Source organism: Taudactylus pleione, unplaced genomic scaffold, assembly GCF_031769625.1.
Source record: "Taudactylus pleione unplaced genomic scaffold, aTauple2 ptg000198l, whole genome shotgun sequence".
Classification (NCBI taxonomy): domain Eukaryota; kingdom Metazoa; phylum Chordata; class Amphibia; order Anura; family Myobatrachidae; genus Taudactylus; species Taudactylus pleione.
This window is the reverse complement of record NW_028284600.1, coordinates 10,010,212-10,026,274: the sequence shown is the minus strand read 5'-3', so window position 1 is coordinate 10,026,274 and position 16,063 is coordinate 10,010,212. Positions and strand designations below refer to the sequence as shown.

At 39.0% G+C, this 16,063-nt stretch overlaps 1 protein-coding gene and 1 long non-coding RNA gene across 3 annotated transcripts in view; one reads left to right on the top strand and one right to left on the bottom strand.

Annotated features, from left to right (window-relative positions):
- LOC148518853 (alpha-2-macroglobulin-like) overlaps positions 1 to 16,063 on the top strand; it is a 229,079-nt gene that overhangs the window by 129,388 nt on the left and 83,628 nt on the right. The window contains exons 16-18 of the mRNA XM_088476974.1: positions 3,657 to 3,833; positions 12,457 to 12,580; positions 12,890 to 13,016. Coding sequence (XP_088333100.1) covers positions 3,657 to 3,833; positions 12,457 to 12,580; positions 12,890 to 13,016 — 428 coding nt within the window. The remainder of the gene's footprint in view (positions 1 to 3,656; positions 3,834 to 12,456; positions 12,581 to 12,889; positions 13,017 to 16,063) is intronic.
- The window catches only part of LOC148518854 (uncharacterized), a 45,603-nt gene that overhangs the window by 1,318 nt on the left and 28,222 nt on the right, over positions 1 to 16,063 (bottom strand). The window contains exon 3 of one of the 2 annotated variants that reach the window (XR_015878968.1): positions 15,818 to 15,998. The exons of the other annotated variant lie outside the window; for it this stretch is intronic. This is a non-coding gene — a long non-coding RNA (uncharacterized LOC148518854). Of the gene's footprint in view, positions 1 to 15,817; positions 15,999 to 16,063 lie in introns of those variants that run through there. 2 annotated transcript variants of the gene reach the window in all.

Genomic DNA, 16,063 nt, shown 5'->3' with positions numbered 1-16,063 from the left:
GGGGGGGGAACTGTCTTGCCCCGGGTGACAAAAATCCTAATTTTCGGCCCTGACTTACTACTTAGTGAAGTAGTTCAGTGGGAACTGAGTTTAGACATTGCACTGGCAATGACAGAGCCAGTGACTGGAACTTATACCCCTGGGTTAGCTGTGATAGACTGAGCAGAATCAGGTGATTCGGGGAGGCTCAGTCTGGCATAGGATTGGATGGACCTTGGTCAGGTGATAAGAGCTTGTCACAGGAGTACTGTACTCCAGGCTAGGCTCTGATGTGGATTACGGCCTAGCAGGCCAAGAAAACTGAAGCCTATTCATCCAGAATGGACAAAGGATGCTGGCACCTTGCCATTAGACTGGATCACAGTGTGGCAGGAGCGTTAAGTGGCCCAGCAACACAGAAAACATGACCGGGTCATGGCAATTACATATGGAAGGTGCATCTGTATATGATAACATATGAAAGGTGTCTCTGTATACTATAACATATGGAAGGTGTATCTGTATACTATGACATATGAAAGGTATACCTGTATAATAGGAAACATGGAAAGTGTGTCTGTATATTATGACATTTGGAAGGCGTAGCATATATCAGATGTCCTGACTGACTGACTGACTGACTCAACACGCCCAGCTCAAACCCTTGGACCTACTCTAGAACCATGAAAGTCGAGGAGTATATTCTTCAGTGACATCGGTGCCCAGTACCCACTAAGAAGGTTTTTTTTTAAATTCGACTTCTAAGGCCATGAAAATGGCTAAAATGTTTCCTTCCCCTGTGCAGTGTCCTGCCTGACTGTCTCATCTTGGCTGTAGCACAGTGAATGGTGTTATCTGATTTAATGACCAATTATTGTATTATTCCATAGCTCCACAGCTATGCTCATGTCACTTTCTAATTTTCCTATGTTCTCTTCTTCACCCTCTATCAAAGTGTACATACCAGGTGGCAGACTGGAGCTCTGCCCCAGATATTGTTGCATATATGCTAGCATAATACCTACCATTATGTTTCACCAGAAATCCGTAACTATCACATTGTGTTTACTCCCTATTATGGGATTGTTCTTTATTTTATTTCATTTTTTATCTCATCCTTATGTGTCTACTCTTCTATTTCTTTTTATCTTTTATTCAAGCTATAATGAGGAATACAAGCATATTATTCCATGTCCTAAAGCCTCTTTTACATTAGTGTGATCTGCGCATGTTTATTACTGTAATAAAGCAATTAATGCTTAATTTAGAAAAAATGTGGGAGTCGCACTCTCCCAAGCATAACCAGTACCAAGCTTTGAGTGAAAAATGGCATGGGTGGGTTTCAATTAACAAGCACTGGGCTCCTGAGCCAATCCTGGTTGAGAAAATACAGGAAAAAATGTGTACAGTTCCCCCCGTATTGCCATAAATCAGCACTGGGCTCTTACTAGTGGAGGGGTTAATGCTACAGTAATTATCACATTGTGATAATGCGCAATATGGGGTCCCCCCTCTCCAGTTTACTTCAGACCCAGACTTATAGCCCGGGGTTCCTCCCTGCACCCCTGGCCAGTTGGTGCAGAGGGAACAGAGGTAATAATAGTATAATAATATTATTTTTCACAGTGGGACTAAGGTTCCTGTGTGCCTGCCCTTTGGCATTTGTAGAACTACAGCAGCTAATAACGTTTCCCCCACTGTGAAAAAAATATTAATTAAAAGACAGTACACACACAGAATGTTGTAGTATTTTATTACACATGCACTCACTTATTCACTCACTTAAACATACTTACACTAGATACTTACCTTGTCCCTTGTGCCAGTCCCCTTGTCCAGTATGCATCCTAGGCAATTATCAGTTCTCTTCCCCAGTAGCATCCATGTATAAGAAAATAACAAACTTAAGGTGCCTACACACTTATTGATTTTTTTTCTGGCCGATTCCAATGCATTGGAACAACAGATCGTGTAAAATATGTCTTAATCATGAGTCTCCACTCATGATCACGATACAGATGCATGTCCCCGCTGGTCATACATCACATCTTCAGATCTGCTGTGCTGTAGGGCGGATCTGACAATCTCAGTCACGATGCAACTGGAAAAAGAAGGATGCACGATAGATCATTTGTCACATTGGACACATTTTAACACCAAATCGTGTGCAGGACTGCCACGGAACTGCAGGGAGAGTTCCAAGGGAAATCGTACATGATTTCAGATTGTGAGCAAATCGGTAAGTGTGTTGGCATCTTTAGAATTGCGATCCAAACTGGATATAGCAGCACTGCATGTACATACTGTCCATATAGTGATGTTCCACAAAAGTGACAGAAGTCATGTGTGTTCTGCACTTAAAGCCCTGCCAGCCAGACAGCATCTGCTACCATAGGCCAATAGGCCTCTGATTGGTTGTGAGTGACTATCTTGTCAATCAGCTGGCCAGATTGACAGATATAGTCACAGTGTTGCTACTATGTCTGGTTTGGATTGGGATTCTCAGTTTGCTACATTTGTGGACATTTTTGGCATTCAGCAACCACATGTAGAACTTTGCAGCAGCTGCAAGAAAAGTTACATTTGCCATGCCACCAACTGAAGCAAGAGGAAGTAACCAGATGGTCACCTTTTATATGCTACAGTAACCAGAGGAACAGTAATAAGCAATCCAAATGTACACATCAAGTAATGAGAGGAAGCACATGTTACTTTACTGCAGCACACTGGAGAATACTCTCAGTTTGATACAAGCTTCTGAAACGATTTGAAGTTGTAACCAATGAAGGGAGTTCAGAAACTGCAAGCTTGAGTAAAGTTATACCCCTTATTAAACTACTGGTAATGCAGCTAAGAAGCTGAAGGGGGAGATGAAACTAAGCAATTCCGATAAGTATGTTGGACTTGTAGATCTTTTTTTGGTTTGTCAAAACCAAAGGATTGTCAACATCTTTCAACATCTATTTACAGTAGAGACGTGCGGGTTCGGTTTTACTCAGATATGTTCAGATCTCAAAAACGGCATTTTATTGGCTATCGGCTATCACGTATTTTGGATAGCCAATAAAATAAATACGAACTAATCCGAACTTGTGATAATTTTGGGAAAAGAACCGAGTAAATCCAAGTAAAAATGAACCCGCACATCTCTAATTTACAGCAATTCCTGTACCATCTCCTGTAATATATAACTACAACTGGATTACCTATTTATAAGCAAAGGATTATATTAATTGTATATATTCACTTTTCACAGTATAAGTAAGATTGCCTATGTATATCATTACAACCCAGACTAACAGTAGAACTTTTTCCGGCCTGCCTTTAACAATATTGGAGGCAAGAAAGAGTTGATGAATAGTGTATTTACACTCTATGCATACAGCATTTTATAGTGTATTATGTTTATGTCATAGTGTGTTTGTAACAAATTGTTAATTTTTCACAATCGCTTTGTTTGGTTGTATCCTAGAATTTTGATATCTTTGGTATATTCTTACACTATACATAAGGCAACCTATACTTTATAATTACTAATATTATTAATAATATTTTTAATATTTTTTTTTAGAAAAATAAATCTATAAATATGTTTTATACTTTTGGATTTTTTTAATTGTTTCCAATTTGTCTATAATACCTAACTGTTTTTATTGCTTCCCTTTTGTTTTTGAAAGGTTTATGATCTGTTTCCCCTCCGCCATAATAAAGGGTATGACTATCGTATACAGGAATCACAAAATAAATGTTCTCGACTATTTATGTTTAGTGATCGCTCCCAAAGAAGAACATTTGAACCCATGATAAACCCCTCTAATGGTGTAGATGGGCATGATGTCTACAGCTTATTTCAGGTACATGTGTAATTTCTGACCGAGAACTTTAACTTTAATAAAAACTGAAGTTTGAATATGTACACACAACATATTGAGATCTACAATACAGAAAACATCATCAACTGCATTTGTTAGATGAACCTTAACATTTAACAAAACTTTAGATGGAAATGATTGAATTGTACACATGGCATGCAAATAATCCAGTGTCCTAAAGTGGTCTGTTAGTTTTAATATTCTTCATGATAGCAAGAAAATCTTTACTGGACATGGCAGAAAAGCTATCGGAAGATAACTGCTGTCAGCCTGTGTACTTAGTCTTATTCAGATCACAAAAGGCAACAAAACAATAAAAATAATCAGCCAGGGCCCAAAAAAGGAACCCTTTAAAGGGAGATCTAAAAGTTGTGCATGACAATAACAGATAGGCAGAATAAAATGGGGTGCCTCCATAACTTAGACATGCACATAGGTTTGTGGACAAGTGAAAAAATTTTAAGGGCGCACTTTATACTTTCTACCACTTTAGAATAATCCCTTTTATTCAGGGCTGGATTAAGATCTTTAGAGGTACTAAGCACAAAGATTTTGGTACCCCCATATACTGTATACCTACTGTAAATCAAAATGTAAACAATAATAAAACAAAATAAAAAAAAAAATTTCGAAATGAAACAAAACTTACAGTAAGATGGAAAATGTTTAATTTTGTATACTTCCACTTTATTTATATTTAAAAAGTTTTCTCCTACTTTTTCTAATTGCAAAGTCTTTGATCAGATCTTCAAAACTAATATTATGTAACAAATGCTTCTACATGTAGTAGAGATAAGGCCTCCAGCCTACCTTGTGGCATATTTGTTCAGTTGGGATTTTTAATGAGCAATTTGTGACCTTTTAATGTTAAAAATATGCAAATGCCTATCTTATAAATTTCATTATTGTGTGTATGTATATATGTATATATATATATATATATATATATATATATATATATATATATATATATATCCAACTATGACCCGGCACTCACCAGTCCACTCAGCTGTAAATGGCTCCGGTGCCTTCCAAAAGGGGTATGGTTCCCCCAAATGCATATGCAAACAAAGATGAATAAAGGTGGCACTCAGAGGCTTCAATATAAAGTGACTCAAGCACCCACTGCGGAGAAGCTTTAATGTGACATCATATCAGCGTCCATAGATTTTCAATTGGATTCAAGTCAGGTGATTGGCTGGGCCATTCTAGCAGCTTAATTTTCTTTCTCTGAAACCAATTGAGAGTGTCATTGACTGTGTGTTTAGGATCATTGTCTTGCTGAAATGTCCATCCTTGTTTCATCTTCAGCATCCTGGTAGATGGTAGCAGAATTTATCAAGAATGTCTCAGTACATTTTTCCATTCTTCCTTCCTTCAATAAATTGAAGTATGCCAGTACCATATGCTGAAAAACAGCCCCACACCATAAAGTTCCCGCTTCCAAACTCCACTGTTGGTATGGTGTTTTTGGGATAATGTGCAGTGCCATTTCTCCTCCAAACATTGTGTGTATTATGGCATTCAAAGAGTTCAATTTTGGTCTCATCTGACCAGACTATTTTCTCCCAGTATTTCACAGGCTTTTCCAAATGTTGTGCAGCAAACTTTAAACAAGCAATGGAGTCTTGTGTGAAGAACGTGCATACAGGCCATGGCGGTTGAGTGCATTATTTATTGTTTTCTTTGAAACAATTGTACCTACTAATTCCATGGCTTTCTGAAGCTCTCCACAAGTGGTCCTAGGCTCTTGGACAACTCTTCTGATAATTCTTTTCACTTCTCTGTCAGAAATCTTGCGAGGAGCACCTGTTCATGGCAGGTTTATGGTGAAATTATGTTCTTTCCACTTCCGGTTTATGGCCCAAACAGTGCTCAATCAGAAACTTAAAAATCCTTCTGTAACCAACGCCATCAATATGTTTTGCAGCACTAAGATTGCAAAGGTCTTGAGAGACCTCTTTGCTTCTACCCATCATAAGCTATTTCTTGTGTGACACTTTAGTAATGAGACACCATTTTATAGACCATCAGTTGGGACTCAATCAGCTTATATTAATTTGCATTGACAAGGGGCAGGATTACTTTCTAATTACTGATAGATTTCAGCTGATGTCTTGGCTTTCCATGCCTTTTGCACCTCCCTGTCTTCATGTGTTCAATATTTTTTCTCTGTGTAATTTCACTTAATTACACATAACTTAATTTATGGACATCTATGGTTTGACTTCTTTGCATGCATGGATTTTGTCTTGGGTTGTTGCTGAAGTGGTGAAAATTTCATTACAATACCCCCAGTACAAATATATTTACTGAGACAAATGATGACATGTTCAATACTTATTTAACCCACTGCGTGCGTGAGTGTGTGTATAATATATATGTATATGTAAGATAGATGCCCGGCACTCTGCAGACCGCAATGGATCGGTATCTTGCTCCTGGTGCCTTCAATATGGAGATCACTCCTGTCATACAGCAGAGTACAAAAGCGGCACTCCGGAGACTTGCAAACCAGTGAACACAGTAGTGTCTTTAATCAAAAGTTCATATTTTGTACTTTGCTGTATATATATATACTGTATGATATTTTTTATGTAGATGGTGTCACATACCAAGGGCACCCCAGATGGTTGAGTGCCGTGAATTAAGCCTGTCATTATATATAATATATATATATATATATATATATTACCCCATCTCTGCTCCTGAAGAAGTCCCCAGAAATCACAGTGGGACAAAATGCATTGAGCGGGACATCCTGTGGTCATCTGGTCATCTCCTAACTACTATACAGATAAGCTGTGTTTTTGTTGTCTTAATGCACGAGTCTTTATTGTTATGTTAATAAATTCTGTGGGCGGAATTCAATTGTTTTCGCGGCCCGCATCTCCCGTCTAAAGTGACAGGAGATCACGGGCCGCTATTCAATTGTGCCAGCTTTTCACGCTGCTCGCACCCAAAGTGGTCGGGTTTAGCCGTGTAAATCGGCTAACCCCGACCAAAGTGCTGGGTGCGATCACGAAAAGTGATGTTTGGGCGCCCAAACATGTCACTTTTCGCACATTTCAGCTCTCATCCCCCAGGGGCTGCGAGCTGAAATGTAGCGCTTAGCAGCTGATCGCGCCCGACAGGAGCAAGAATAGAATAGCTCTGTTGGGCGCGATAAGGGATGAAAACAATTGAATTCCGCCCTGTCTGTGTTTCAAACGTATCACACAATTGGAGGATTGTTTTTTTGTATCCCCACATATATATATGCATTATTCATGGAACCGAATGGAACCTAATGCGAGCAAGGAATTTAACCTGTGCTGAACCATAAAAGACATACAGCTGGTACGAGGCTTGGATCTATTATTGGTGCTGGCACCTTATTCTTTAGCACGAGTGAAGTGCTTTATTCACCATTCATTTTTTTTTTTCACTTATTATTCCCTTGTATTTATTGATGATGTGACTGCTGACAAAAGCAGCAGAATGAATTCTGAAGTGCTTCGGGCAATATTATATGCTCATATTCAGTCAAATGCTTCAGAACTCATTGGACGGCGCTTCACAGTGCAGATGCACAATGACCCGAAGCATACTGCGAAAGCAACCAAAGAGTATTTTAAGGCTAAAGAGTGGAATGTTATGCAATGGCCAAGTCAATCCCCTGACCTGAATCAGATTGAGCATGCATTTAACTTGATGAAGACAATGCTGAAGGGAAAATGCCCCAAGAACAAGCAGGAATGAAGACATTTGCAGTAGAGGCCTAGCAGAGCATCACCAGGGATGAAACCCAGCGTCTGGTGATGTCTATGCGTTCCAGACTTCAGGCTGTAATTGCCTGCAAAGGATTTGCATCAAAGTATTAAAAAGTGGAAGTTAGATTTAGGATTGTTTAGTTTGTCCAATTACTTTTGGTCCCTTAAAAAGTGGGAGGCACATATAGAAACCATTGTAATTCCTATACCGTTCACCTGATTTGGATGTAATTACCCTCAAATTAAATCTGAATTCTGCAGTTAAAGCACATCTTGTTTGTTTCATTTCAAAGCCATTGTGGTGGTGAATAGAGGCCATGATATGAAAGTTCTGTCAATGTCCCAATATTTATGCACCTGACTGTATGTATATATATATATATATATATATATATATATATATATATATATTTATTTTTATTTTTTTAAATCATTCAAACTCGGCACTCACTTGCTTTTCAAACTGTAACTCCTTTGAATACAGGGACTGTTGGTTCCAAAATATTGCAATAATTTGTTAAGCTGACCACCACTTCACGGTCGTTCCCATCTGGCCAGTCCCTACACCGATTCTCAGATAAATGATCTTGGTCTGCCACCTTTGGCTCAAGCTTGCATACATTTTAAACATGAATATGGGTCCTGGCTTAAAGAGACAGGATCACACCCAAGGACATCCGTTAATAAACACCTGGAGATAGACAAAAAAAGTTTGCCTTCCATTTGAAAAACAGGGTGCCCTAGCATTTATTTCAATTTTGTGGTCACACTTGCTAGGGCAGACATGAATAGTGCGAGGAGAAAGGCAATTCATTACTGGTTTCCTGGAGCTATACAGAAGCCATGAATGCTTATGGAGAGTTAAAAGTAAGGAGTATAGCAACAAACAAAAAAAAGCCGCAGCCATAGACAAGCTAGTGACATTCAGCTTGCCCTATCATGATGAGGCATGTCCGAAATGGATGAAGGGCAGAATACAGAACTTGAGGACTGTCTACCTAAAAGAATACAAAAAGCAACAGGACTCGTGGGCTTCAGGAGAAGAGGGCAAAAAACGTGTATGCTGCCACATTATTACTTTGACCTGCTGTGGTTCATTCACGAGCATGAACCACAAAGAGCTTCTCAGTGTCTTATGGTGGAGAATGTGCCAGAAGAGCGGGAAGAGGACACACAGGAAATGGATCAACCATCCTCTTTAGATGTGGTAACTATAGACACAGTGCATACACACCATGCTTTATGTTTGCTAATATAGTCCTAGCATCCAAAATTGTCCTAAACTGTTCAATGGAGACAGTCCTCTTGCCATGGCACTGCCCCCACTCCATTTAATTAGGCAAGGTATTGCTCCCTGACCTCTTTAGCCCATGCAGTCCCTGTTGTCTCCAGATTGACAGGTTGTGCCACAGAGTGCATTTGGACTGTCCCCTCTGGCTAGTCCAGGTCATCTGGCATAGCTGTGACTGATGTCCTTTGTTGGCTGGTTGTTTTAATTCTCAGTACACAGCATACCAAGACCACTGAATCAATTTTGTCGACACATAGATTGATGGCCATCTGGAAGATTCTGAAATGGTTGCTGAGAATGCCAAAGGTATTCTCAATAATCCGCCTTACCCTGGATAGGCGGTAATTGTATATCCTCTTTTCTATAGTCAGGCCCCTTTGTGCGTATGGCTTCATCAAGTGTTCGTGTAGTGCAAACGCCTCGTCAGCCACAAATACATAGTTCAGGCCATGCTTTGTTTCCGCTGTAGTTGGCAATTTCAGGTGGTTGGCAGTAAGCTTATCACAGTATATATATATATATATATATATATATATATATATATATATATATATATTTTTTTTTTTAAATAACCCTCCATCAGAAGCACACCCATTTTTCCCTACATCAACAAATATAAACTCATTGATGGTGTTCACCACCGCCATGAGTACATTACTAAAAAACCTATTGTATTTATAATAAAAAGATCCACTATTGGCAGGTGGGGTTATGCAGTTATGCTTCCCATTGATTGCTCCCCCGAAGTCTGGGAAATTCTACCTTCGATCAAAGTCCTCAGCATTGGTTTGCCACTCCTCCATCATTGACGGGAACTAGAATAAATTTTTTTTTTTAAATATTAAAACATTATATTTGCGCTTTTTCAGTGACCTAGACCTGAGTTCTAGCCCCCAAATGGCTGTCACCAGTGAAAGCGAGGCCGGATGTAGTCAGCCTCCTACAAAGATAAGAAGATTTTGGCACAAGGCCCAAAGTGTTCCGTCGTTGGGACTATTAAAACAAGTGGAGCAGTCCCTCCAAAAGGCTGCAGACATGTATGACAATTTCGGCACCCATATTGCTAGTTCTTTCCATGCTATGGATGCGGATTAGCAGATCCATGCCAAACGGATCATATATGACACAGTCATAAGTGGAAAAACAAAACAACTGGCAAGCACGAAAAGGCTTACTGACAAGTCTCTGCCCCAGCCAACTGTACAACCAGTTCAGATTAATGGGCCCTCCACATTGCATTAAAACTCACCAGCCAGCTACCAGCCCACAACACTGATGGATCCAACCCCATCCAAACCTATACCCCATCCCACTTACCCCTCCACATCCTCAGAGGCTCTTTACAGAGCCATGCTGGAGGTGGACAAGGAGCCACCTCAATTTTTGAAAAATGTATTTAAATTTTTATGTTTGTTCTTAAAAATATTAAAGTTTTATCTCTCCCAATAGCTTCTCTATGGTGTACGGTGTTGATGACGCAGATTGGACACGGCCACTAAACACATGGCATAAGGACAGATTATTGGAAGCCGGGGCCACAGTCTGTAATTGCACCATGTGTTTCTTGGTCTATACAATCCGCCGTCTCACACACTGTATAATACAGAGCAGCATAGCTAATGGGACTGATAAAACTTGTTGCTAATGCAGTTTTATGTGTGTATGTTTGTTACAATGTATTTTTTATTCCTGAAAAGGATACGGTGTTGATGATGCAGATTGGACATGGTCACTAAACACATGACATAAGGACAGATTGTTGGAAGCCATGGTCACAATCTGTAGTTGCGCATTGTGTTTTTTTGACACACCGAATACCATAGATCAGCATAGCTACTGGGACTGATAAAACTTGTTGATAATGCAGTTTTATATATTAACAATTTAAGCCATGTTGGTACAGTAGCTTGATTTCAAATATGCAGCCATAAAGGTTGTCACGTTGCAAATATACAGCCATGTTGGTAAATTTTATGCAGCCATGCCGGTAGCCACATTTTATATATGCAGCCATAAAGGTTGCCATGTTACATATATACAGCCATGTTGGTTATTTTTTACTACATTTTGTTAAAAAAAAAATAAAAAAAAAATAAAACATTTTCTTTCACTAGAAAAATATGTGTAGTGTTTTTACTCACCTTAAAAGTAGTGGTACTTAAGGACATTCACAATGGCTTTGCAGGTGTCTGGAATGATGATGCCCAAAACCTAGGGGGAAATGAGGGTCTCAAACTTCAGGTCTTCAAAGGGCCTTCCTGTAGCCAGGAATCTCAGGGTAGCAATGAACCTCTCCTCAGTCCTCCGCATATTGGTATTCTGCCTCTGGGTATAGGGGGCAACCAGATGCAGCAACTTCTGGAAGGTGGCGTCATCCATTCGCAGGTAGTTGCGGTAATCTTCCGGGTTGTTCTCCCTAATCTCCATCAGCAGCGGCATGTGGAAGCGAGTCTACCTCCTCGTCAGCCACTCCTTTGTCCAGCAGGACCTCATCCTCCTCCCCCTTTCCTCAGCTCCATCACCTTCATTTTCATATAGCCATAGGCTAGCAGAAGCTTATAGCAATAAGAATCTATCACCATAGAATAGAATGCAGGATAAACATACTTTGTAAAAGGCAAGCCAAACACAAAGCAGAGCACAATAGCAATATACAGCGTTCAGCAGATATAACCAAGCCTCACTAGTCACAGAGCAGAAGAGCACAGACCTAAAATGGCGGCTGCTTTATATACCCTCTAGTTAAGCCCTCCCATTGTTTATATTCCAACAGATGCATCATGAGGTTGTTTGCAGCAAACAATATATCATTAACGATCTGCAGTCGTTAGTGACCAATCTATATTGTTTGGTCGTTTGTACAATCGTTCCATGTGTGTGCACAATATGGTTTGTCCAGGAGTGTTCATGAATTCTAGGGAAATCGCAAACAAGGATTGGATCATTTGCAAATCACACCATGTGCGGGGCCTTAACAGCGAGAATCTGATTGGTTTTTATGGACAACATCTCCACTTCTAAAAACCTGCAAATATACATCTAATACTCTAGATGCAGCCTTCTCTATAAACTCTAGAGATTTGTGTGTAAAAATCCCAGAAGTTCAGCAGTTTCTGAAATACTTAAACCACTGCATTAGGCATCAACAATGATTCTATGTTCAGAGTAACTTAACTAACATTTCTTCCCATTCTAGTACTAGTGTTTGATCTGAACAAAAACTGAACCTCTTGACCATTTTGGTATACTTTTATGCATTTAGTTGTTGTCACATTAATGGCTCATTACAAATTTGCACTATAGGAACAGCTGTACAGGTGCAGCTAATAAAGTTTGAGACTATAGTATATGGTATACGGAAGACTAGACAAATTAGAAGACTAATTAAGTTGATACAAATACTACACATGAAACACAAGGAATTTCTGCCTTTCTTAACCCCAGTGAAATGTAGATAAAAGTAAAAATCAGTTAGTGTCAACAAGTCATTGTGAAATGTTCCGTATAATTTCTTTGAAGGTTATTTACAAAAATGTTTCTTTGTTTTTCTTTTAAATTACAGGGCATGAGATTAAAAATAATAACAAGTGATGACATTATGAAGCCTTCAAAGTGTTTTTATAATCATACAGCGTTAACGAAAATTATTAGTGGATCTGCAGGACCTGTACGATCTGACAGAATTCGTAAGATTATTATATGATCCCTTGCAAATAATTGTGAAACCATAACTAAGAAAAGATTAAAAGGGGTCAATCCAATTAGCCATGAGGGGTGCTACGGCATTCAAACACCGCCAACGGCACCGATCTCGCATCCCGCGCGACCCTCTTTTAGGCTGAATTCGCTCAATTTTTGTATGCAGCATGCGAACAGTTTTGAGCAAATTCAGGCTGCCATCAAGTGCGGCCGTTGTCGCAGTGACTTGCACCTGCGAGTGCATCGCGCATAATTGGATTGATCCCTAAGAATTTTACTTTTTTTTTTCTTGTTAGTTCTGATGTCACCAGAATTACCAAGGATTCAATCCATTCCAGAGACATTAAAGGATATTGAAAAGGAAGAACAAAAAGATCGAACATATTTTCCCGAGACGTGGATTTGGGAACTTATTTCTCTTGGGTGAGTCAGTCTTACAACTTTTCAACAGTGATTGATCTTTAACCTTACTTAACCCTAATTTCAACATTAAGTTTAATAACTGTGCTCTCCTTTTTATTCAGGCTTGATACATTCGGCATAGAGATGTACATATACTACATTGTATAGTCTGTTTGTCATTTCAAGAGCAGCCATATTTCTGCCATTGATATAGGCACTAGACACAAGATTTGTAAAGGATAGAACCTAAACATTGGTATTATTAATAAAAATTGTTTAAGAGTCTGTTTAAAGCCTTTTAAGTTTTGTAAGGTAACTAACATCGCCATTGCCACTATTCACATTGATAAAAGCCAATGTATCGGGGCTATTTTACATTTTACTTTAAACATTTATCCTGGCAAATAGTAAAATGTTCTTATATGTCACTGGTTGCAAGATTTCACAGTTTCTACCCTGGCTGTCTTCACCGTGCCCACTCAGAATAGGAAGGATATAGGGACCTGAAGAGATCCCTCTATGCTCTACGATAACTCTTCTCAAACAAAGCCATCTATCCTTTTTGTAGCTTGTTAAATTTGACCACACTGCTGTTACCCCAGAGTAGTATGGGGAAAGCAGAATTCAGCTGTACTGTGTTAATTTAATAGATAGGGCCCTTAGTAAAATATATGCAACAAAATAAGACTGAATTAGATGTGTTCTCTACCATCTACAGACCACTTACTAACCAAAATATTTTCCTGCTTTGTTGGTAAATAAGATATAAACTCAGAACATATGTCCCCTCATGGCTATCCGTCATCTCCATTGTCACTTGAGGTCATTGTGAGACACTTCTCTGCCTCTAACTGAGCACCCTTATTGTGCTTTTTGATAATTTTACGTGCCCGACATAGACTGCAATGGGTGAACGCCGGCCGCGCTATGCCACGATGCATGTGCCCATGTGCACAAATCGCGGCAATGATTTAGCCTGCTATATCTGTATTTCAAAATATTAGCCAGAGCCTGATTAAGGGTTCATGCTGCCTCAGGCTACAAGCATCTATATGCAGATATATATATATATATATATATATATATATATATATAAGTCTCCAGAGCAGGCAGCACTCCACTAATAGAAATAAACACAAAACACGGAGCCTTCCAATATGATAACCAGTAGGTAACAGATAATTATAGAGATATAGAGATTATATTAGTTATTTGAGGATCTGAGTGCACCTTATAAAACTGATTCCTCTTGTAAATTTTAATTATGAGAATATGTCAATGGCAGCACTCATTGCAGATAAAAAAGAGGCATGCAACTGCAGTATCACCAATGTTTCAATGTAATAAACATTTTGTAGGTGTGCATAACATACAAAATACACCTTCCCAAATGTTTCCCCCTTTCTGGACTATCCAAGGCATCAGGTCACGCCAAGCGGGATGAAATCATCGGCAGTGCAACATCACAGAGGTCAGAACATGTGATCTGCATACAGAGCAAATGATAGGTGGAAAGGTTGCTAGGCAATAAGATGTTGTTTTTACAAGTTACCTTGCATTGTGTACATCAGTGAAAGGTACACAATATATACAAAGCTTAGATGAATGGAGCAACATAAAAAAACACAGCTCCACACATCAAGGAAATCTTATGCATTGTAACAATTTAAACCAGGAATCAATGTAAATATAATATAAACTGTAATGTAAAACAGAAATTCATACTGATTACAGTGGAATGTACAATACGTAAAATACTACGATGACGTAGATGACTATAAATGAAAAATAAACAAACAATATAAAAAAAAATAAAGACAAAAACTAAAAATAATAAAGATATATATAACCAAAATAAAGGATCTATATGGATAGAAAGCACTAAACAGAGCCTATAAAGGTAACCAAGGATGCATAAACACAAATATAAACATGAGTCCAAACAGGAAAGAACCAACAAGCTAGTAAGGAACATTTATCACCTAAACAATCTAATTTTTCAAAAGCAGAATGGACGTATGATGTGGTCATTAGGCAAAGTTCCTTCCATTACCATAAGAAGGTCTGACAAAGGCGGCACATTTGTAATATAGAATATCCAAGACATTGATATTCAACTTGCTGTTGTTAATGCCTATGCACAATTATATGGTGATCACATTTTTGAATACAAGAGCGAGTTGGATTCTATACTTAGCAATGCTGTTGATGATCAATTGATCACTGTACACCTTAAAAAGAGGCCTTGAGCACTGCTTTTCCTGTCAACCGAGTGCTCTATACGTTACCTAAAGTCAAAAAGGACAATAAGCATCCACCCTGTTGCTCCTGTGTGATACCCTTAAGAGAAGGATCATTTAAGGGAAGCTGTATTTATTAACCATTCTAACACTCACGCTTCTGTAGAGATAAAACTCAATATGGCAGTATTTCTAATGGGCACTATCTGTCCGGAACCTGCTTTCTTGGATCTACAGTTCCTTGTCTCCTCTGGCTTGGAGGTTATGGAACAGGAAGGGGAGTGAACAGCTTAAAGAACCAGTTATCAGAGTGGCTGAACTACCAGGCCGGGCGAATATTAAGTGCAACAAAGGCAGCTTACAAGATCCATAGCCACTGCCAGCATGGAATAGCATAATGATGCCTATTTTAAAGATACTCTTAAATTTCTTGCTCAGTGGCTTCATTCAAGTCCCATAAACTGCAGCCTGATCAGACTGTTGATTGTTCAGGTGCTTTTAGCACATGGAAGAGTGGTCCCTTGCTCACCATCACATTAGCCCAGGAGCCAAGTGAAACTGTGAATTGCAGTCAAGGGAGATTGTTATCCATACTTCTCACATTGAGGTCAAGAGAGTGGTTTTATTTCTAAAAAGAAAGTGGTTAAGGGGTAAATTTACTAAGAATCTTGTCTGGTCGTGATGTCATTCACAGGTGTGTAGGGCCATTGTTTACAACTCGCAAATTTGCCAAAGGCACACTCGGGTGAAAAATCATGAAACTCTGCAAAACAGGCATGAAAACACAAATTAGAAGCAAATACACCATCGACCAAACTCGTAGGTACT